The sequence below is a fragment of the Bubalus bubalis genome, chromosome 3 (genome assembly GCF_019923935.1).
Source record: "Bubalus bubalis isolate 160015118507 breed Murrah chromosome 3, NDDB_SH_1, whole genome shotgun sequence".
NCBI lineage: Eukaryota > Metazoa > Chordata > Mammalia > Artiodactyla > Bovidae > Bubalus > Bubalus bubalis.
Genome location: NC_059159.1, coordinates 144,221,721 through 144,247,088, shown reverse-complemented (window position 1 = coordinate 144,247,088; position 25,368 = coordinate 144,221,721). Strand labels below are relative to the sequence as shown.

The following is a 25,368-nucleotide window of genomic DNA, read 5'->3' as shown; positions in this document are numbered from 1 at the left end:
AAAAGCATCAATTCTTCGGTGCTCAGCTTTCTTCACAGTCCAACTCTCACATCCATACATGACCACTGGAAAAACCATAGCCTTGACTAGATGGACCTTTGTTGGCAAAGTAATGTCTCTGCTTTTGAATATGCTATCTAGGCTGGTCATAACTTTCCTTCCAAGGAGTAAGCATGTTTTAATTTCATGGCTACAATCACCATCTGCAGTGATTTTGGAGCCCCAAAAAATAGGTCTGACACTGTTTCCACAGTTTCCCCATCTATTTCACATGAAGTAATGGGACCAGATGCCATGATCTTCGTTTTCTGAATGTTGAGCTTTAAGCCAACTTTTTCACTCTCCTCTTTCACTTTCATCAAGAGGCTCTTTAGTTCCTCTTCACTTTCTGCCATAAGGGTGGTGTCATCTGGATATCTGCAGTTATTAAACTTCCGCAAACAGAAGACAAACTCTTAAAAGCAGTCAGAGAGAAATTGTATCAACATATTACTTTTAAGGGAACATAAATTCAAATAACAGTAGATTTCTCATTAGAAACCAAGGTGGTCAGGAGGAAGCAGTACATTTTTCAAGTGCTAAAAGAATTTTCAACACAAAATTCTATATACAGTAAAAATACCCTTCAGGAATAAAAGGGAAATCATGATATTGTCAGACTAAGGAAAATTAATAGAATTTGTCACCAACAGACTTAGAAGCAAGATAAAACAACTAAAAAAGCCAACCAATATCCAGTCCTATCAAATTTACCTCAAAAAAGTTTTTTTTTTATCATGAGTCCCTTCTTCATTTCTATTTTCCCTTCCCCTATTTCAAACCTTGATATCATACCTGTATGTATTACTTCAGTGGCCTCCAGTCTTCCCTTACCTTTGACCTCAGATCCATTCCCACATTACATAAAATAATTTTAAGTACAGAATATAGAAAACTAGGGGCTTTCCAGGAGACACTGGAAATGCAGGTTTGATCCCTGGATCAAGAAGATCCCCTGGAGGAAGAAATGACAACCCACTCTAGTATTCTTGCCTGGAAAAATCCCATGGACAGAGGAGCCTAGTGGGCTACAGTCCGTGGGGTCACAAAGAGCTGGACATGACTGAGCTACTGAGCACACACGCAGAGAAAACTAAGTATGCCACTCCTCTATTTAAAACTTGTCAATTCTTTGGAGAGTCAAAGTTCTGTCTTCATTTAATTTGACCTCTGGTTAAAATATACAGTGAAAAAAAGCCACGAAAGATATATGCATATTTTGACAGTTTTAAAAATAAGAAATTGTTTAATGGATATGACAAATTCATTTTTCTACCAGCCAAAACATATCAGAAGACAAATAATTCATTTTGGAATGAAGTTATTTATAAAGTTTTTTTTCTAAATATATAGCAAAACTGAATAATAAAACGTTTGTCTACTGATTTAAAGATTTCAGCTGCCTACACAGCTTTTTAGATTTTACCAAATAATAACTGTTATCCTCTCATATTTTGAACTTTCTGTGTCTAAATACCCTACATTTAGCAATTATTATATAATGATCATAAATTTTGTATTTTTAAAAAGTAAAACTTAAAATCCAAGAATAAAATGAGTTTTCTGTATATTCTACACTTTTCTAATCTCAACTTTCAAAGCCTTTCACTGAGGTTTTCTCTTGCTGTTTTTCCCTTTTCAGAATCTTTATACTAGATACTATTCATCCAGGGAGAGAAAATGTTAACAGTCTTCTCTTATGCAGTTTCTATCAAAATAGAAAGAAATTAATATTTATACAGCATCTACTATATGCCAGGAATGGTGCTAGAAATTTTCATATATCCTATACTTTCATCCTCAACACAGTTCTATGAGCTATTATTCTCATTTTTCCAGGTGAGGAAATTGAGAATCAGGAATATTAATTTACTTGCTTAAAAGTCATTGAAGTGGCTAGTGTCTGGATTTAAACCCAGGTATCCTGACTTAAGGTTAAATATTCAATAGAAATTGAATTAGCTCCTTTGGAAAATAACTTATTAGAGGCAATAGCAAAAAGGTATCACGGAGACTTAAACTCAAAGAAAGGAATGAGGTGAGATAAACAGTAAGGTTTGGAAAAAATTCTAAAAATAAGTAAATTAGGGGAGTAGGTGATTTACATAACAAACAACTAGAAGAAAAGTTAGAAGTTTACCTGTCTACTATCGTGATGGGGAAATTTTTGAAAAATCAAGGTTCGTAAGATTACATAATTAGACTATTGTGTGAAAAATCAACTAGTTATGGTTAAAATAAAATTGGAGAGTAAGAAATATTTTCTAACACTTAACACCAAAAATAAGTCTAGTCAACTGTTCAGTAAGTTGTGACATGAATTTACCTCCGATGTCCTAAATAAGCCACAGGAAGGTCACCACTAGTTGAGGTAACAATCTTCAAAGATACTTTGAAGACTGTCCAAGTTAATTCAGAGGCAATATTTCTTTTAAAGAAAAAAATAACCTCGAAACTCTATCTCTAGAGACGAGATGATTCTCTATTTGATGATAATACAATTCAGAACTGCAAACTTTTCACACCTGTCACTCCTCTCATATGGCTAAGCGCAAAAGTTTACTCCTTAGGCAATAAAATACAAAAAGAATACAGCTCTTTTCAACCTGAGAAATGGTATTAAGACAAATAATCAACATGCAGGCTATTCATTCCTTAGGTCTTTCACATTCTATTTTGTATCAAAAATATATAAAAATTATATTTAACCGTATCTTAATGTTACACAAAAAATGCCATCAATGAATTAAATTTTATTGTTACGTATTAACTATTATAAAAATCCTGCATGCCATAATGAAGATCGAAGATACTGCATGCCACAACAAAGACCTGGCACAGCCAAATAAATATTTATTTTAAAAGGTCAAATAAACTATTCACTTACCGAGAAGCCCAAATATATTTAACCAATACCATGCTCATAGATAGGAAGGTTCAAAAGCGTTAAAATGTCATTTTTCAACAAAGTTGTTTATAAATTCAGTGATTCCAATAAAAATTCCAACCCAAGAAAAATGCCAGAAAACTCTCCTCTGATGAACTGAATGAGATGATTATGTAAAGCTAAGCTTTAAGGTATTGACATTCCAGAATAAAGATTCACAGAATGAGAGTTCAAAAAAATAAATACATAATTTAAAAGACAAAAAATTAGTTATTTAAAATAAAATAATAAGATTGGAAAATGCCATTTTTTTTTCAGAAATAGAGCCAAGAAAGATAAAAATACAAAGTAAGAGATCAAAGTTCACAGGTTTAAAGAATCATTCTAGGGGAATGCCCTGGTGGTCCAGTGGTTAGGACTCCAAGCTTTCACTGCTAAGGGCCTGTGTTTATCCCTGGTTGGGGAACTAAGATTCTGCAAGCTACGCAGTGCAACTCTGTCCTCCCCCAAAAAAGAATCACTGTAGGAACACTAAAATCAGATAACCTAGTGACCAGAAGAGACACTAGAAAAAACTGAAGAGAAGCCATTGTCAAAGAAATAATCAAAGAGAATTATCCAGAGTTCAGAAATACAAGCCTTCAGATTACACCCAGCAAAATAAATGAACAAAAACTCACATCAAGACTCAAATATCGGACTTCCCTGGTGGTACAGTAGGTAAGAATCTGCCTGTCAATCCAGGGGACATGGGTTCAATCCCTCGTCTGGGAAGATTTCACGTGCTGCAGAGCAACTAAGCCCATGCATCACAACTACTGAGCCACACTCCACAACTCTGAAGCCTGTGCACCCTGGAGTCTGCAACACTGCAACTATGGAGCCTGTGTGCTGAAACTACTGAAGCCCATGTGCCTAGAGTTTGTGCTCCACAACAAAAGAAGCCACTGTAATGAGAAGCCCATGTACCACAATGAAGAGTAGCTTCTCATGCTGCAACTAGAGAAGGCCCATGCAGCAACCAAAAGACCCAGCACAAGCAAAAATAATTAATTAATTTAATTTTAAATTTATTTGTAAAAGACTCAGATACCACTGTGAAATTTCAGATTACAACTGGTTGATTGGCATTAGACAAAATTTCAGAAATAAGAAATACCAGAAAACAATGTTGAGGAACCAAAGAGCTCTTGATGAAAGTGAAAGAAGAGAGTGAAAAAGTTGGCTTAAAGCTCAACATTCAGAAAACGAAGATCATGGCATCCGATCCCATCACTTCATGGGAAATAGATGGGGAAACTGTGGAAACAGTGTCGGACTTTATTTTTTGGGGCTCCAAAATCACTGCAGATGGTGATTGCAGCCATGAAATTAAAAGACGCTTACTCCTTGGAAGGAAAGTTATGACCAACCTAGACAGCATATTAAAGAGCAGAGACATTACTTCGTCAACAAAGGTCCGTCTAGTCAAGGCTATGGTTTTTCCAGTAGTCATGTATGGATGTGAGAGTTGGACTGTGAAGAAAGCTGAGCGCTTAAGAATTGATGCTTTTGAACTGTGGTGTTAGAGAAGACTCTTGAGAGTCCCTTGGACTGCAAGGAGATCCAACCAGTCCATCCTAAAGGAAATCAGTCCTGAATATTCATTGGAAGGACTGATATTGAAGCTGAAACTCCAATATTTTGACCATCTGATGTGAAGAGCTGACTCATTTGAAAAGACCCTCATGCTGGGAAAGATTCAAGGCAGGAGGAGAAGGGGACGACAGAGGATGAGATGGTTAGATGGCATCACCGACTCAATGGACATGAGTTTGGGTGAACTCTGGGAGTTGGTGATGGACAGGGAGGCCTGGCATGCTTTGGTTCATGGAGTCACAAAGAGTTGGACATGACTGAGCAACTGAACTGAACTGAACTGAATACCTACAGAGATCTGAAAAGAAATTCTCTACAGTTGGCCAAAGCAATTACATGAGAGATCACATAAAAGACATTTTATGATATTCAAAAATACATAAAATTTATTTTCTATATATTCTGGCATACAAAGTTATTTGTTAAAATAGCTGACAGATAATATAGACAGATGACAAAAGTAGAAGAAAACAGTGGATGTGTGCTAATGTTAATACCACACATTACAAGTACTTAGAAGGTACTGTAGAAAGTTGCTGGACTAAAAATCAAAGATTAAAGTATATTATTTAAGGCTAAAAATTAATTAATAGACAAAAAATAAAAAGAGTAAAGACTACATGGAAAATTGGGCTGCTGCTAAGTCACTTCAGTCGTGTCCGACTCTGTGCGACCCCACAGACGGCAGCCCACCAGGCTCCCCCATCCCTGGGATTCTCCAGGCAAGAACACTGGAGTGGGTTGCCATTTCCTTCTCCAATGCAAGAAAGTGAAAAGTGAAAGTTAAGTTGCTCAGTTGTGTCCGACTCTTGGTGATCCCATGGACTGCAGCCTACCAGGCTCCTCTGTTCATGGGATTTTCCAGGCAAGAGTATTGGAGTGGGGTGCCATTGCCTTCTCCGGAAAAATGGGGAGGGGGGAGTAAAAGAAAACTAAATTTCCCTTTAACATAACACAAAGTCCAAGCTGTTGATAAACTAAAAGATAATGAAGAATTAGGATTCTGGCAAAAATAATGAACTGAGCCAGTTTGAAAGTCTTTTGTTTCAACACCTGGAAATTAAATATAAATTTTTGCAAAATGAGAAAAACAAAACAAAAACTGAGTATATCTCTTTTGAAAAATACAGCTGATGAATGTATTTACTATATTTTGTAAAGTTCTTTACGTAACAAATGTAAGGATTTAGGTAATAAATCATTCTTTGAATTCAGTCACAGGAAAACAAGAATCCAAAACTTCTTGTGCCCTGGGTGGGACACCTAACAGAGAAGTCAAAGTAAAACCACAGTAATGGAGAACTCCTACAACCAGTCTCCTAAGGATTAACAGAGGGGAAAAAAAGCCCAAATGAAGATAAGCTCAAAATAAAAAATTACAAAATGTGTGAAGAAACCATCTACCACGAGCAAGAGCCAGAGGGAAGAACAAATAGAAGGATTAGCATCCACCCAAAATAGAAGTTAAATAGAGTAAAAATGCCATTCCAAATAGATATTTTAAAAATGACTAAAACTACTAAACAAATAAAAGCTAGAAACCATAAAAAACAAAAAATATATATAAATGATCAGCTAGATTTGAAAAATATAAGGAAGACCTTTTTAAAAATTTGAGTATATTCCTATGCTGTACACTGTATCCACATGACTTCTTTATTTTGACCCTCTCAATCCCCTGTACCTTTTAACCCCTTCTCCCTACTCCTTCCCTTTGGGCAACCACTAGCCTGTTCTCTGTATCTGAGTCTGTTTTGCTATGTTTGTCCTTTTATTTTTTAGATACTATATGTAAGTGAAATCATATAGTACTTGTCTTTCTCACTTAGATTTATTTCACTTATACACTGTAGATTCACCCATGTCACAAAGGGCAAGATTTCATCCTTTTTATGGCTAAGTAATATTCCGTTGTATACATATATATGTATATATACATAAAGTACATATATCTATGTATGTGTATAATCATTATCCATTTACCAATAGACACTTAGGTTGCTTCTGTGTCATAGTTATCATATATACTGCTGCAGTGAACATACATGTATCTATTCAAATTAGTGTTTTTCATTTTCTTCAGATAAATGACCAAAAGTGAAATTGCTAGATTGTATGACAGATGTACTTTTAATTTTTTGAGGAACCTCCATACTGGTTTTCATAGTGACTGTATTAGCTTAGATTCCCACCAACAGTGCACAATGGTTGCCTTTTCCCCATATCCTCAACAACACCTGTTATCTGTGTTTTGTTCTTTTGGTAAAAGTTACCCTGACAAGTGTGAGGTGCTATCTTTCTGGTTTGATCTGCATTTCCCTGATGATCAGTCATGTTGAGCACCTCATCATGGGCCTGTTGGCCATCTGTATGTCTTCTTTGGAAATATATCTATTTGGGACCTCTGCTGATTTCTTAAGGTTATTTGGCTTTTTTATATTGAGTTTTATGATTTCCTTATATATATTTTGGATATTAACCCCTTATTGGACATATCATTTACAGTATCTTCTCCCATTCAGTAGGCTGCCTTTGTCTTTTGTTGATAGTTTCCTCCACTGTGCCAAAGCTCTTTAGTTTGACCTAGTTACATGTTTATTTTTGTTCTTACTGTCCTTGCCCAGAAAGATTCAAAAAACATTACAAAGATCAATGCCAAAGAGCTCACTGCTTATATTTTCTTCTAGGAGTTTTATGGTTTTAGTTCTAACATTAAATGTTTAATCCACTTTGCATTTATTTTTGTATCTGGCATTAGAAAAGAGTCTACTTTCACTCTCTTACATCTATCTGTCTGATTTTGCTAACATCACTTATTGAAAAGACGTTTTCCAGCGTCCTAGGTCAGGGGTGGCGACTAGAGGAGTTGCCCCGCGTCTGAGGCCAGGGGCAGTGGGCAGGAGGAGCTACCCCACGGCCCCACGCCCAAGGCCAGGGGTGGTGGCCGGGAGGACCAACCCCACGTCCAAGGAGCCATGGCTATGCGTGCGCAGGAGGGCCTAGAGGAGCTATCCCACGTTGAAGGTCAGGAAGGGCAGCGGTGAGGAGATACCCCTTGTCCAAGGTAAGGAGCAATGGCTGTGCTTTGCTGGAGCAGCCGTGAAGAGATACCCCACGCCCAAGGTAAGAGAAACCCAAGTAAGACGGTAGGTGTTGCAAGAGGGCATCAGAGGGCAAACACACTGAAATCATACTCACAGAAAACTAGTCAGTCTAATCACACTAGGACCACAGCTTTGTCTAACTCAATGAAACTAAGACATGCCCGTGGGGCAACCCAAGATGGGCGGGTCATGGTGGAGAGATCTGACAGAATGTGGTCCACTGGAGGAGGGAATGGCAAACCACTTCAGTATTCTTGCCTTGAGAACTCCATGAACAGTATGAAAAGGCAAAATGATAGGATACTGAAAGAGAAACTCCCCAGGTCAGTAGGTGCCCAGTATGCTACTGGAGATCAGTGGAGAAATAACTCCAGAAAGAATGAACAGATGGAGCCAAAGCAAAAACAATACCCAGTTGTGGATGTGACTGGTGATAGAAGCAAGGTCCGATGCTGTAAAGAGCAATATTGCGTAGGAACCTGGAATGTCAGGTCCATAAATCAAGGCAAATTGGAAGTGGTCAAACAAGAGATGGCAAGAGTGAATGTCGACATTCTAGGAATCAGCGAACTGAAATGGACTGGAATGGGTGAATTTAACTCAGATGACCATTATATCTACTACTGCGGGCAGGAATCCCTCAGAAGAAATGGAGTGGCCATCATGGTCAACAAAAGAGTCCGAAATGCAGTACTTGGATGCAATCTCAAAAACGACAGAATGATCTCTGGTCGTTTCCAAGGCAAACCATTCAATATCACAGTAATCCAAGTCTATGCCCCAACCAGTAACGCTGAAGAAGCTGAAGTTGAACGGTTCTATGAAGACCTACAAGACCTTTTAGAACTAACACCCAAAAAAGATGTCCTTTTCATTATAGGGGACTGGAATGCAAAAGTAGGAAGTCAAGAAAAATCTGGAGTAACAGGCAAATTTGGCCTTGGAATGCAGAATGAAGCAGGGCAAAGACTGATAGAGTTTTGCCAAGAAAATGCAATGGTCATAGCAAACACCCTCTTCCAACAACACAAGAGAAGACATGGTCATGGACATCACCAGATGGTCAACACCAAAATCAGATTGATTATATTCTTTGCAGCCAAAGATGCAGAAGCTCTATACAGTCAGCAAAAACAAGACCAGGAGCTGACTGTGGCTCAGACCATGAACTCCTTATTGCCAAATTCAGACTTAAATTGAAGAAAGTGGGGAAAACCACTAGACCATTCAGGTATGACCTAAATCAAATCCCTTATGATTATACAGTGGAAGTGAGAAATGGATTTAAGGGCCTAGATCTGATAGGTAGAGTGCCTGATGAACTATGGACTGAGGTTCGTGACATTGTACAGGAAACAGGGATCAAGACCATCGCCATGGAAAAGAAATGCAAAAAAGCAAAATGGCTGTCTGGGGAGGCCTTACAAATAGCTGTGAAAAGAAGAGAAGCGAAAAGCAAAGGAGAAAAGGAAAGATATAAACATCTGAATGCAGAGTTCCAAAGAAGAGCAAGAAGAGATAAGAAAGCCTTCTTCAGCGATCAGTGCAAAGAAATAAAGGAAAACAACAGAATGGGAAAGACTAGAGATCTCTTCAAGAAAATTAGAGATACCAAAGGAACATTTCATGCAAAGATGGGCTTGATAAAGGACAGAAATGGTATGGACCTAACAGAAGCAGAAGATATTAAGAAGAGATGGCAAGAATACACAGAAGAAATGCACAAAAAAGATCTTCACGACCCAGATAATCACAATGGTGTGATCACTCACCTAGAGCCAGACATCCTGGAATGTGAAGTCAAGTGGGCCTTAGAAAGCATCACTACGAACAAAGCTAGTGGAGGTGAAGGAATTCCAGTTGAGCTATTCCCAATCCTGAAAGATGATGCTGTGAAAGTGCTGCACTCAATATGCCAGCAAATTTGGAAAACTCAGCAGTGGCCACAGGACTGGAAAAGGTCAGTTTTCATTCCAATCCCAAAGAAAGGCAATGCCAAAGAATGCTCAAACTACCGCACAATGGCACTCATCTCACATGCTAGTAAAGTAATACTCAAAATTCTCCAAGCCAGGCTTCAGCAATATGTGAACCCTGAACTTCCTGATGTTCAAGCTGGTTTTAGAAAAGGCAGAGGAACCAGAGACCAAATTGCCAACATCCGCTGGATCATGGAAAAAGCAAGAGAGTTACAGAAAAACATCTATTTCTGCTTTATTGACTATGCCAAATCCTTTGACTGTGTGGATCACAATAAACTGTGGAAAATTCTGAAAGAGTTGGTAATACCAGACCACCTGACCTGCCTCTTGAGAAATCTGTATGCAGGTCAGGAAGCAACAGTTAGAACTGGACATGGAACAACAGACTGGTTCCAAATAGGAAAGGGAGTTTGTCAAGGCTGTATATTGTCACCCTGTTTATTTAACTTATATGCAGAGTACATCATGAGAAACGCTGGACTGGAAGAAACACAAGCTGGAATCAAGATTGCCAGGAGGAACATCAATAACCTCAGATATGCAGATGACACCACCCTTATGGCAGAAAGTGAAGAGGAACTCAAAAGCCTCTTGATGAAAGTGAAAGTGGAGAGTGAAAAAGTTCGCTTAAAGCTCAACAAAATGAAGATCATGGCATCCGGTCCCATCACTTCATGGGAAATAGATGGGGAAACAATGGAAACAGTGTCAGACCTTATTTTTCTGGGCTCCAAAATCACTACAGATGGTGACTACAGCCATGAAATTAAAAGACACTTACTCCTTGGAAGGAAAGTTATGACCAACCTAGATAGCATATTCAAAAGCAGAGACATTACTTTCCAACAAAGGTCCGTCTAGCCAAGGCTATGGTTTTTCCAGTGGTCATGTGTGGATGTGACAGTTGGACTGTGAAGAAGGCTGAGCACCGAAGAATTGATGCTTTTGAACTGTGGTGTTGGAGAAGGCTCTTGAGAATCCCTTGGACTGCAAGGAGATCCAACCAGTCCATTCTGAAGGAGATCAGCCCTGGGAAATCTTTGGAAGGAATGATGCTGAAGCTGAAACTCCAGTACTTTGGCCACCTCATGCGAAGAGTTGACTCACTGGAAAAGACTCTGATGCTGGGAGGGATTGGGGGCAAGAGGAGAAAGGGACGACAGAGGATGAGATGGCTGGATGGCATCACTGACTCGATGGACGTGAGTCTCAGTGAACTCCAGGAGTTGGTGATGGATAGGGAGGCCTGGTGTGCTGCAATTCATGGGGTCACAAAGAGTCAGACATGACTGAGTGACTGATCTGATCTGATCTGAATATTCTTGGCTGCTTTATGATAGATTAGTTGAGCATATAAATGTGGGTTTATTTATGGGCTCTATATTCTATTCCACTGATCCATGTGTCTGGTTTTGTACCAGTGCCATACTGTTTTGACTATTATAGCTTTGTATACCACACAAATTTGATTTTGAAATCAGGAAGCAAGACAACTCTAGCCTTGTACATTCTCAAGCTCTCTTTGGCTATCTGGGGTCTTCTGTGGTTCCACACAAATTTTGGGACTATCTGTTCTGTGAAAAATGCAATGGGTATTTTGATAGTGATTGTACTAAATATGAAGATTACTTTGGGCTATATGGACATTTTAACAATGTTAATTCTTTCATTACCATGGTGTATCTTTCCATTTATTAGTGTTCAATTTCTTTTATATTTGTGTTATAGTTTTCAGTGAATATGTCATTTACCTCCTTGGTTAAATTATTCCTAACCATTTTATTCCGGAGAAGGCAATGGCACCCCACTCCAGTACTCTTGCCTAGAAAATCCCATGGACAGAGGAACCTGGTGGGTTGCAGTCCATGGGGTCGCTAAGAGTTGGACATGACTGAGCAACTTCACTTTCACTTTTCACTTTCATGCATTGGAGACGGAAATGGCAACCCACTCCAGTGTTCTTGCCTGGAGAATCCCAGGGACGGAGGAGCCTGGTGGGCTGCCGTCTATGGGGTCGCACAGAGTCAGACACGACTGAAGCGACTTAGCAGCAGCAGCAGCAACTATTTTATTCCTTCTGATGTAGTTGTAAAAGAAATTGTTTACTTAATTTCTCTGGTAGCACATTATTTGTGTATAGAAATGCAGCAGACTTCTGTGTGATAATACTGTCTCCTGCAACCTTGTTGTTGTTGTTTAGTTTCTAAGTCACGTCCAACTCTTTGCAACCCCATGGACTATAAGCTCACCGGGCTCCTCTGTGCATGGGATTTTCCAGGCAAGAATACTGGAGTGGGTTGCCATTTCTTCCATCAGGGGATTTTCTCAACCCAGGGATCCAACCTGCATCTCCCGCTTGGCAGGCAGATTCTTTATCTCTGAGCCACCAGGGAAGCATCCTGCAACTTTACTGAATTCATTTATTAGTTCTTATAGTTTTCCGGTAGCCTCTTCAGGGTTTTCTATATATAGAATCATGATATCTGCAAATAGTGACAGTTTTGCTTCTTCTCTTCCTATTTGGATGCCTTTTATTTATTTTTCTTACCTGATTACTGTGGCCAGGAATCACTGTACCATGTTGAATACAACTGGTAAGAGTGGGTGTCCTTGTTTTGTTCCTGACCTTAGAGGAAAAGTTTTAAGCTTTTTACCACTGAGTATATTATTGGCTGTTGGTTTTTCATATATGGCCTTTATTATGTTATGTTCCCTCTATAACCACTTTATTGAAGGTTTTTATGATAAACAGACATTGAATTTTGTCAAAATCTTTTTCTGCATCTATTGAGTTGATCATACGATTTTTCTTCTTCAATGTGTTAATGTGATCTATCACACTGATTGATTTGTGGGTATTGACTCCTACTTGCATCCCTGGGATAAATCTTACTTCATCACGGTGTTTAATCCTTTCAACTATTATTGAATTTCATGTGTTAATATTTGTTGAAGATTTTTAGATCTCATCGGGTATCACTGCCTTGTGATTTTCTTTTTTGTGTGATACCTTTGTCTGGTTTTGGTATCAGGGTTAATGCTGGCCTTGTAAAATGAGTTTGAAAGTGTTTCTTTTGCTTCAATATTTTTGGAATAGTTGGACAAGACTAGGGATTATCTGTTCTTTGTTTGGCCAAGCCACTTATGGGATCTTAGTTCCCCAACCAGAGATCAAACCTGGGCCCCCTGTGGTGGAAGCATGAAGTCCTAACCACTGGACATCCAGGAAAATCCCAACCGGTTCTTTAAATACTTGATAGAATTCCTCTGTGAAGCCATCTGATTCTGGACTTTTGTTTGTTAAGAGTTTTTTGACTACTGATTCAATTTCATTATAGCAATCAGTCAGTTCAGATATTTTATTTCTTCCTGATTCAGTCTTTGAAGACTGTATGTTTCTAGGAATTTACACATTTTTTTCCAGGTTGTCCAATCTGTTGGCACATAATTGTCTACAGCAGTTTCTTATGAGTGTTTGTATTTCTGTGATATTGGTTGTAACTTCTCTTTTATCTCTGATTTTATTGATAGGTATATGCTGCTGTTCAGTTGCCCAGCTGTGTCTGACTCTTTGTGAACCCATGGATTGCAGCATGCCAGGCTTCCCTGTCCCTCACTATCTCCCGAAGTTTGCCCAAGTTTCTGTCCATTGCATTGTTGATGCCATGCAGCCATCTTATCCTCTGACACCCTCTTCTCCTTCTGCCCTCAATCTTTCCCAGCATCAGGGACTTTTCCAATGAGCGAGCTATTAGCATCAGGTGACCAAAATACTGCAGCATCAACTTCAGCATCAGCCCTTCCAATGAGTATTCGGGGTTGATTTCCTTTATGATTGACTGGTTTGATCTCTTTGTTGTCCAATGGCAGGAGTCTTCTCCAGCACCACAGTTCAAAGCCATCAATTCTTTGGCATTCTGCCTTTTTGGTCCAGTTCTTACAAGTGTATGTGACCACTGGGAAGACCATAGACTTGACTATAGGGACCTTTGTCGGCTGAGTAATGTCTCTGCTTTTCAACACACTGTCTAGGTTTGTCATAGCTTTCCTGAAAAGAAGCAATCGTCTTCTGATTTCATGGCTGCGTCACCATCTGCAGTGATTTTAGAGCCCAAGAAGAGGAAATCTGTCACTGCTTCCACCTTTTCCCTTCTATTTGCCATGAAGTAATGGAGCCAGATACCATGATCTTAGCTTTTTTAATATTTAGTTTTAAGCCAGATTTTTCACTCTCCACCTTCACTCTCCTCAAGAGGCTCTTTAGTTCCTCTTCATTTTCTGCCATTAGTGAGATATCATCTGTATATCTGAGGTTGTTGATGTCTCCTGCGTATCTTGATTCTAGCTTAACTCATCCACTCTGGTATTTCTCATGGTGTGCTCAGTTTATAGTTTAAATAAACAGCGTGAGAGCGGACAGCCCTGTGGTATTCCTTTCTCAATCCTGAACCAATTGTTCCATACAGGGTTCTAACTGTTGCTTCCTGACCCACATACGGGTTTCTCAAGAGAGAGGTAAGATGGTCTGGTACTCCCACCTCTTTAAGAACTTTTCACAGTTTGTTATGATCCACATAGTCAAAGGCTTTAGCACAGTCAATGAAACAGAGGTAGATATTTTTCTGATATTCCCTTGCTTTCTCTATGATCCAGCGAATGTTGGCAACCTGATCTCTGGCTCTTCTGCCTTTTCTAAGCCCAGCTTGAACATCTGGAAGTTCTTGGCTCATGTAATGCTGAAGCCTACCATGAAAGAGTTTAATTAGGGCCTTACTAGCATAGCATGGGAGATGAGTGCAACTGTCAGATAGTTCGAAGATTGTTTAATACTACTATAGGCATATACTTACCGACACTGACATTTTGTTAACTGTTTGCTTGCTTTTGTAATATTTTTTTGCTCTTCTTTTAGTCTCTTCCCTTGTGGTATGATAACTTTCTTTAGTATTATGTTTGGGTTCCTTTCCCTTTTATTTTTCTGTATCTATTGCAAATTTTTGGTTTATGATTACCATGAGGTTCATATATATTGACATGTGTGTGTATATATACATACACACATACATATATATACACACACACACACACATGCTGTTTTTGTTTTTCAGTCACCCAGTCTTATCTGAATCTTTGAGACCCCACAGACTACAGCACACCACCTCTCTGTCCCATATCATCTCTCAAAATTTGCCCAAGTTCGTATCCATTGCATTGGTGATGCTATCCAGCCATCTCATCCTCAGATGCCCTCTTCTCCTTTTGCCCTCAATCTTTCCCAGCATCAGGGACTTTTCCAATCTGAGTCAGCTGTTTGCATGAGATGACCAAAATACTGGAGCTTCAGCTTCAGCATCAGTCTTTCTAATGAGTATTCAGGGTTGATTTCCCTTAAGATTGACTGGTTTGATCTCTTTGCTGTCCATGGGACTTCCAAGAGTCTTCTCCTATACCATAATTCAAAGGCATCAATTCTTTGGCATTCTGCCTTATTTATGGTCCAGCTCAATATATACACACATACATATATGTATACTTACATATATATTTATATACACAATTATATACACACACACACACACACACACATATTATATAAATCTGTTTTAAAATGACAGTTGCTTAAGTTCGAATGCTTTTAAGCACTACATTTTTACTCCCCCACCCCATGTTTTATGTTTTGAATACCATGTTTTATATCTTTCTATTTTTTGTATCACCTAACTACTTAATGTAGTTGTAGTTATTTTTACAACTTTTCCTTTTTAAAAAAATCGAAGCATATTTGATTCAGAATGGTGTGTTAGTTTCTGAAGTATAGTAAAGTTATTCAGTTATATTGTTTTTCAGATTCTTTTTCATTTTAAATATTGAAGATAGTTCTGCAACTTCTGTCTTTTAATCTTCATTCTACTCCTTTATAAGGGTTTGAACTGCTGCCTTTACTATATATTGCCTTTATTAGTGAGTTTTTTTCTTTCATATATTTTGTTATTTCTGGTTATGGCCTTTTCCTTTCACTTGAAGAAGATCCTTTCACATTTGTTATAGGATCCATTTTGTGATGATGAACTTTTAGCTTCTGCTTGTGTGGCAAACTTCTTCTCTCCTTCAATTCTGAATGATAGCCTTGCTGGTAAAGTATTCTTGGCCATAATTTTTTTTTTCATTTCAGTACTTTAAATATAAAAAATGTTACTCCCTCCTGTCCTATAAAGTTTTGCTGAAAAATCAGCTGACAGGACTTCTAAACACAAAAAATAGATTTTAAAATTAAAAATTCAATGGACAGATTAAATAGCAATTTGCAATATAGCTGAAGTGATAATTAGGAACTTTATGGCAGAGCTTATCAAATTAGACTACAGGTGAGCAGAACAGGAATGAAAGATAATTGGTTGTCATGATAAATTCTGTACTATTTGAATTGTTGTTGAAGGTATTTATTACCTTTAAAACATTATTTAAAAACTAAAAATGCTTATATGTGTTTGATAAAACTTAGCTGAAGACAGTGTTCTATGTCATTTAATACTGAGTATTTAAGGACTCGTGTGTGAAATTCCTCTTGAATTCATTCACAGGTAAATGGAAATCTAGAGCTTCTCAGGCCTTAGCTGTAAGAATTCAAGAATAATTTTAGTCCTCAGCAGTTAAGTAGCTCACTCATCACATATATTTGATTTCTCACTGTAATTTTTCTGTTTTTTGGCCATGCTGTATAACTTGTGCTATCTTAGTTCCTTTACTGGGGACTGAACATATCCCACCGCAGTAAAAGCACTAAGTCCTAATTACAGGACCTCCAGGGAATTTCCAAAGCAATTTTATTTTTTTACTTACTTTTTCCCTCTTTGTATTTTATGTTTTTTTAAAAGTCCCTTGAGATTAATTTCAAAAGTATACAAACAGCTCATAAAGCTCAATATCAAGAACAACAACAAACAATTCAATCAAAAAAATGGGCAGAAGACCTAAACAGACATTTCTTCAAAGAAGACATACAGATGGCCAACAGGCACGTAAAAAAATGTGTAAAATCACTAATTATTAGATAAATGCAAATCAAAACTACAATGAGGTATATACCACTTTACTCCATTCAGAATGGCCCTCATCAAAAAGTCTACAAATAATAAATGCTGGAGAGAGAAAAGGGAACCCTCCTACACTGTTGGTGGGAATGTAAACTGGTATAACCACGATGAAAAACAGTATAACTACCATATGATCCTACAATTCCACTCCTGGGCATATATCTGGAGAAAACTATTATTGGAAAAGGTACATCCATCCCAGTGTTCACTGCAGGACTATCTATAAGAGCCAAGACATGGAAGTAACTTAAATGTCCATCCACAGATGAATGGATAAATTCATATATATACAATGCAGCAACATGAATGGACTTTGAGGTTATCTTACTAAGTAAAGTAAGCCAGATAAAGATAAATATCATATGATATCGCTTATACGTGGAATTTAAAAAAAGATACAAATGAACTCATATTTAAAACAGAAAAAGACTCACAGATCAAGGGAGGGGAGGGATATGTTAGGAGGATGGGATTAACATATATACACTACTATAAAGAAGACAGATAACCAACAAGAACCTACTGTATAGCATAGAGAACTAGACTCAGTATTTTGCAGTAACATAAAAGGGAAAAGAACCTGAAAAATAATATAGGTTATTGAATCTTTCTGCTGTATACCTGAAACTTACATGACATTGTAAGTCAACTATACTACAATCTTGAATAAATAAATAAATAAACAAACATCCTTTGAAATTCTTTTTGAAAGACAGTGGGAGTGTATCTATAAAATACTTATTATATTAGATGTTAAAAAGTTACAGATTTGTCACCCCTGCCAAAAGAGACTAATCCTCTCAGGTGTTTATATCAACTTAAATTTTTCTCTAAAGTACGTGTATATCTTAAAAAGTTCACTGAGATTCATAAACAGGTGTTAGAATTGATTTAGCTTTATAAAACCTATAAATGTTCAGCTGCTCTCCTTGAGACCAGGTAGAGACAGAGGAGGGAAACTCCTGGTCCATTAAGCCTTCTTTATGGGTTCTCAAGGGTTCCTTGACCACAGTTTGAAAATCACTGACACATGTGACTCTCAACTATTCAATTAATAACTTGATTATTCAATTAAGTCTGACTGCTGTAACCACAACACACAAGTCAAAAAACTACAGAATATTTCAATGAAGAAGCATCCACTTTTCGGATATTTAAAAAAATAAAGCCAGACATATAAAGAGGATGAAAATAATGGAACTGACAGAGAAGTTTAGATAAAACTCAATATTGTTATCCCAGTCAAAATTAATAGCATTTCTGTTGCTTCTCCTTAAAGCTAAATGAAACACAGCAATAGAAGCATAATCACTGAAAATCCAGTAATAGGTTAAGGATTATCTTAAATCTTAAGAGCAATTAGATAGAAATCAAGCTATAAAATTTTATTTTCTTACATTGTAGAGACAAGGCAAATGTTTACATCTTGAGTACTGTTGAATTCTTTCACAATCTTGATTCTTTCCTCTGATTTTGTACTTCCATCAAGTCGTCGGTAATCCAGTCCAGATGCCATACAGTATTGCTGCAGCACATCAAGCAACTAGAGGAAAGATACAGAGACATGCAAAGATAAACTCATGGTTTAACAAGTGTCATACCATTATACAGATGAGCTTTACTAAGTATTAATATCTCTGTTCACAATTTCTTTCTTATAATTACAAGGGCAACAAATATTTTTCTAATTTCTGACTCATACATCTTCCTACTATTATACTGAAACTGACTTTAACATTTGGCAACCTTTGTGTTAAAAAAAGAAAAATCAATCTTTCAAGGGAAAAAACCCAATCTTTAGCTTTCTAAACCAAATAAAAAAAAAGGAATAAAAAGAAAAGTATTGGCCAACTCATTTATCTAATTATATTCATTATTTTTGCTGTAGTCCACATTCTAAAATATCTTAAAGAAAACATTAATTATTAACAAAAACATCTAAGTAGAGAATTAGAAATCTATCTTTATGTTTGCTATTTCATAGTAAGTAATTCTGATATCGGAGAAGGCAATGGAGATTTAAATATTTGTTTTAAAAGTTGTTTACCTCATTACCATTTCCTACAGAAATTATTAAGAAGCAGAAGATACTAGGAAGAGGTGGTAAGAATATACAGAAGAACTATACAAAAGTTCTTCATGACCCAGATAATCACGATAGTATGATCAGTCACATAGAGCCAGACATCCTGGAATGTGAAGTCAAGTGGGTCTTAAGAAGCATCACTACGAACAAAGCTAGTGGAGATGATGGAATTCCAGTTGAGCTATTTCAAATCCTAAAAGATGATGCTGTGAAAGTGCTGCACTCAATATGCCAGCAAATTTGGAAAACTCAGCAGTGGCCACAGGACTGAAAACAGTCAGTTTTCATTCCAATCCCAAAGAAAGGCAATGCCAAAGAATGCTCAAACTACTGCGCAATTGCACTCATCTCACATGCTGACAAAATAATACACAAAATTCTCCAAGCCAGGCTTCAGCAATATGTGAACTGTGAACTTCCAGATGTTCAAGATGGATTTAGAAAAGGCAGAGGAACCAGAGATCAAATTGCCAACATCCGCTGGATCATCGAAAAAGCAAGAGAACTCCAGAAAAACATCTATTTCTGCTTTACTGACTATGTCAAAGCCTTTGCCTGTGTGGATCACAACAAACTGTAGAAATTTCTTAAAGAGATGGAAACACCAGACCACCTGACCTGCCTCCTGAGAAATCAGTATGCAGGTCAAGAGGCAACAGTCAGAAATGGACATGGAACCACAGACTGGTTCCAAATAAGGAAAAGGAGGACATCAAGGCTGTATATTGTCACCCTGCTTATTTAACTTATATGCAGAGTACATCAAGAGAAATGCTGGACTGGACGAAGCAAAAGCTGGAATCAAGACTGCTGGGAGAAATATCAATAACCTTAGATATGCAGATGACACCACCCTTATGGCAAAAAGTGAAGAAGAACTAAAGAGCCCCTTGATGAAAGTGAAAGAGGAGAGTGAAAAAGTTAGCTTAAAGCTCAACATTCAGAAAACAAAGATCATGGCATCTGGTCCTATCGCTTCATGGGAAATAGATGGGGAAACAGTGACAGACTTTATTTTTTGGACTCCAAAATCACTGCAGATGGTGACCACAGTCATGAAATTAAAAGAGGCTTGCTCCTTGCAAGATAAGTTATAAGCAACCTAGACAGCATATTTAAAAGCAGAGACATTACTTGGCCAACAAAGGTCCATCTAGTCTAAGCTATGGTTTTTCCAGTAGTCATGTATGGATGTGAGAGTTGGACTATAAAGAAAGCTGAGCGCCAAAGAACTGATTCTTTTGAACTGTGATGTTGGAGAAGATTGTTGAGAGTCTCTTGGACAGCAAGGAGATCCAACCAGTCCATCCTAAAGGAAATCAGTCCTGAGTATTCACTGGAAGGACTGATGCTGAAGCTGAAACTCCAATATTCTGGCCACCTGATGCAAAGAACTTACTCATTTGAAGAGACTCTGATGCTGGGAATGTTTGAAGGTGGGAGGAGAAGGGGATGACAGAGGATGAGATGGTTGGATGGCATCACCAACTCAATGGACAGGAGCTTGAGTAAGCTCCAGGAGTTGGTGATGGTGCAGCCTGGCATGCTGCAGTCCATGGGGTCAGAAAGAGTTGGACACGACTGAGTGAGTAAACTGAACTGAACTGAATTGACAGAAGATACATAAGTAGTAAATGTGGCTGGATGCTTTTTTTACCTCTTTAAGATACAGAGATCTCTTTATAGACTTTTAAGCCTCAGGAACTAGACTGAGTCAATCAAAAATATGCTTCAGACAAAACTCACCTTGGTGGAAAAGGAGAAAAGAAGAACTTTATCTTTGTTTTTCCTGCAATGATTTAAAAGCTGCTGAAGAACCTGGAAGAGAACCACAAGAACACCAGTGAACCAGTTTCAATAAAAAGTATACTTTATATACATAAACATCACTTAAGAATTTTTTTAAAAATTATTTTATACAATATAATCTGAGTAATCTTTGATAATTCCCTTCATTTTTTCCAAGTTTAAAGTATTAGATATTACATGAAATTCATCATCATATTATTAAAAATGAGGTAAATTAAATTGCTCAAGGACTTAGTTCATCTCATCTGGATTAATAAAAAGGAAGCATTTTAGATTATGAGATGCATTTAAATGGATTAATTTAATTTCCAAAAACACTTTTTTATACTTACAGTATGTTCAGAAACTAAATTACAGAACAGTATTTCTTTTAGGACTTGGGCCTAGATATCCATCTAATATCAAGAAAACTAGAGATATCAAGGGAACATTTCATGAAGGATGGGCACAATGAAGGACAGAAATGGTATGGACCTAACAGAAGCCGAAGAGATTAAGAAAAGGTGTACACAGAAGGACTGTACAAAAAAAGGTCTTAATGACCCAGATAACCACAATGGTGCAGACACTTACCTAGAGCCAGACACCCTGGAGTGTTAAGTCAAGTGAGCCTTAGGACGCATTACTAATTACTAGGAATAAAGCTAGTGGAGGTAACAGAACTGCAGCTGAGTTATTTATAATCCTAAAAGACAATGCTGTTAAAGTGCTGTACTCAATATGTCAGCAAATTTGGAATACTCAGCAGTGGCACAAGACTGGAAAAGGTCAGCTTTCATTCTAATCCCAAAGAAGGACAGTGCCAAAAAATGTTCAAACTACCATACAATTGTGCTCATTTCACGTACTAGCAAGGTGATGCTCAAATTCCTACAAGCTAGGCTTCAGCACTACATAAACCACATGTACAAGCTGGGTTTCAAAGAGGCAGAGGAAGTAGAAATCAAATTGCCAACAGTTGTTGGATCATGGAAAAAGCAAGGGAGTTCCAGAAAAACATCTACTTCTGCCTCATTGACTAGGCTAAGGCCTTTGACTCAGTGGATCAGTAGAAACTATAGAAAATTCTTAAGGAGATGGGAGTACCATACCACCTTATCTGCCTCCTGAGAAACCTGTATGTGGTTCAAGATGTAATAGGCAGAACAAGACATGGAACAATCGACTGATTCAGTATTGAGAAAGGTGTAAGACAAGGCTGTATATTGTTACACTGCTTATTTAACTTCTGTGCAGAGTATATCATGCGAAATGCTGGGCTAGATGAAGCCCAAGCTGGAATCAAGATTGCCGGGAGAAATATCAACAACCTCAGATATACATATTGTACCATTCTAATGGCGTAAAGTGAAGAGGAACCAAAGAGCCTCTTGATGAGAGTGAAGAGGAGAGTGAAAAAGCTGGCTTGAAACTCAACATTAATAAAAACTAAGATCATGGCTTAGTTGGGGCTTCCCTGGTTGGCTCAGAGGGTACAGCATCTGCCTGCAATGTGGGAGACCTGAGTTCGATCCCTGGGTTGGGAAGATCCCCTGGGGAAGGAAATGGCAACCCACTCCAGTATTCTTGCCTGGGAAATCCCATGGATGGAGGAGCCTGGTAGTCTACAGTCCTATGTCTGGAGAATCCCATGGACAAAAGAGACTGGCGGGCTACATACACCCCATGGGGTCGTAAAGAGTTGGACACGACTGAACAACTCACACACACATACACAAGATCATGGCATCCAGTCCCATCACTTCATGGCAAAATGAAAGGTAAAAAGTGAAAGTAGTGATAGATTTTCTTTTCTTGGGCTGCAAAATCACTGCAGTGACTGCAGCCATGAAATCAGAAGGCACTTGCTCCTTGAAAGTAAAGCTATGACAAGCCTAGATTGCATGCTAGAAAGCAGAGACATCACTGTGCCTACAAAGCTATGGTTTTTCCAGTAGTCATGTACAGTTGTGAGAGTTGGACCATAAAGAGGCTGAGTGCTGAAGAATTGATGTTTCTGAATCGTAGTGCTAGAGAAAGAAGACTTTTGAGAGTCCCTTGGACTGCAAGGAGATCCAATCAGTCAATCCTAAAGGAAATTGATCATGAATGTTCATTGGAAGGAATGATGCTGAAGCTGAAGCTTTGGCCATCTGATGCGAAGAGCCGAGTCATTGGAAAAGACCCTGATGCTGGCAAAGACTGAAGGCAAAATGAGAAGGTGACAGAGAATGAGATAGTTGGATAGCATCACCAACTCAATGGACATGAATTCGAGCCAACTCCAGGAGATAATGGATGGCAGAGGAGCATGGACTGCTACAGGTCCATGCTGTTGCAAAGAGTAGGACATAACTTAGAGACTGAACAATAACAAATTTCTTCTAGTAAGTATTCAAATTTTCTTTAAGTATATGTAATAAAATGTGTTTAATTACACCTAGGTTCTAAAAACTCTGATATTTATTTTCTACAATAATCAGTCAGATATATACCTCTTCTCATTTTATCCCCTCTGTTTCTCTATTACAGTAAGTCCTGAATTCCAGATTTGATTTTGACGCCAAAATGCCAATAACTTGCCCCCATTAGAGAGGAAGCAAATAATCCAAAGCCTGTGTAATAGTAGTAATACTGTTATTTTTAAAACAGGCACTTACACATCTGGCAATGACAGCTCCAAACACTGTGGAAAAGAAAACCACAAAGGAAAGAAAAGAAATTTTATGTACTAAGCATATTTTTCTGAACTATATAATAAAGACAACCCATTTTATTTCAGCTCAGTTCAGTTCAGTCACTCATTCATGTCCGACTCTTTGTGACCCCATGAACCGCAGCACGCCAGGCCTCCTTGTCCCTCACCAATTTCCAGAGTCCACCCAAACCCACGTCCATCGAGTCGGTGATGCCATCCAACCATTTCATCCTGTCATGCCCTTCTCCTCCTGCCCTCAATCTTTCCCAGCATCAGGGTCTTTTCAAATGAGTCAGCTCTTCGCATCAGGTGGCCCAAGTATTGGAGTTTCAGCTTCAACATCAGTCCTTTCAATGAACACCCAGGACTGATCTCCTTTAGGATGGACTGGTTGGATCTCCTTGCATAAATATTTAAACTTTAAAATACATCATCCTTGCATGTATGCAAACTGAAAGAACAACAACTTACCTTCATTTTTCCACTGTATTTTGGGTCAGAAAGTGTTTCAAAGGCTGCATCTTTGCTTTTTTGCACAAAATCTGGGAATCTGGAAAATACCTGATCACATATCCTTTTGATAAGTGTTTCCTTAAGGGGAAAAGGAAGAAGAAAAGAAATCTCAGCACTTTTAAACCTGTATAATTTGAAAATATTTATAAAAAATATATTTAGAAGGAATGTATTAGGTTGAAAGTTTTGCCTTCTTTAATTCAAAATACCTTAAAGTGATATGTTAAACATGTAAGGCTTTGAGGAGTTCTGAGATAGTGATATGGTTACTAATTTTACTGTTACTTTTTTAAGATTTTCAAAATAAGTAACTGAATACTTCTCAAAGAGTAGTCTTTTAAAATTACATTTTAACAGCCTCAAGCCTATCACACAAAAGCAAAATATGAAAAGTATACAAAAAGCTTTTAAAAAGATCTTTTTATTTACATTGTGCTTTAGACACAACTGACATGACTAAAGCCAATGATTCCATGTGTGTCTAAATTTTGAAATTACTGATTTTTACTAAATATTTAATACACAGATTATTATAAAGCCTCATTTTAATATAATAGATTAGATAAACATAATTAGATACATTATTAGTGGAATTACAAAGGACTCATCAAATATCTTTAGTTGGTAATATATCAAAAGTTATTAGGAAAATGAAAATAATATGAACATATCAGAGGCATACAAAAGATTTAAGGTTAACTTTTCTCACTTTGATTAAAAATTTAAATGCATAAACGTCTCTGACATCTAAATGAAAAAACAAGCAAGTCAGTTACCTCTTAAATTTCATACAAAGATAACTTAAGGATATTTGGCTAAGAAATTTTATACCAAATATACTAAATAGTATCACAAAGAAATTTAAAAAGCCAACCCAAACCTGTTGTCTAGAGGTGCTAGCAGTCTGCAGTAATGCCACATGGTTAGCTACCTTCTGAAGGACTGCAAGGTAACTGAAATACAAGGTTTTCACTGTTTCGCCCTGTGAATTGGTCTGTAACCATAAAAGTACAGAAAATAAAAATAAGCAAGGGACTAACATGGCTATGTAACTAATTACACCAAAAATATATCACTTACAATAATATTTATTACCCGGTTACTATCAGCACAATATTATCCGGTTATCAGCACAATACATTATGAGAAAATAATGGTCAAATGATACACAAAATATCCATGAATCACTAATGTGGAATTGTACTTTTGGTGAACCATAACACAATGATGTTTTTAATAAAAGAGTAGAGAAAGTCCTCATTCCAGGAAGTATACGTGGTGACACAGCTTCTACAGATAAAAAACCACATGAGGAAAAGTTATATTACCTGCTACTTACTCTGATACTAGAATTGAGTACTTTGTAATCAAAAACAAGACAGTAAAGATATCATGTAATGTGCTTAGTCACTCAGTTGTGTCCGACTCTGCAACCCCGTGGATTGTAGCCCATCAGGCTCCTCTGTCCATGGGGATTCTCCAGTAAGAATACTAGAGGCATTGCCATGCTCTCCTCCAGGGGATCTTCCCAACACAGAG

General features: G+C 37.7%; 1 protein-coding gene across 4 annotated transcripts in view; it reads right to left on the bottom strand.

Annotated features, from left to right (window-relative positions):
• Positions 1 to 25,368, bottom strand: part of ERCC6L2 (ERCC excision repair 6 like 2) — a 152,664-nt gene that overhangs the window by 78,307 nt on the left and 48,989 nt on the right. For all 4 annotated transcript variants that reach the window (XM_006063073.4, XM_006063074.4, XM_025282007.3 and 1 more), the window contains 4 exons: positions 24,710 to 24,823; positions 23,788 to 23,907; positions 20,577 to 20,648; positions 18,142 to 18,287 (listed from right to left, as the gene is read on the bottom strand). In XM_006063073.4, coding sequence (XP_006063135.3) covers positions 18,142 to 18,287; positions 20,577 to 20,648; positions 23,788 to 23,907; positions 24,710 to 24,823 — 452 coding nt within the window. The remainder of the gene's footprint in view (positions 1 to 18,141; positions 18,288 to 20,576; positions 20,649 to 23,787; positions 23,908 to 24,709; positions 24,824 to 25,368) is intronic.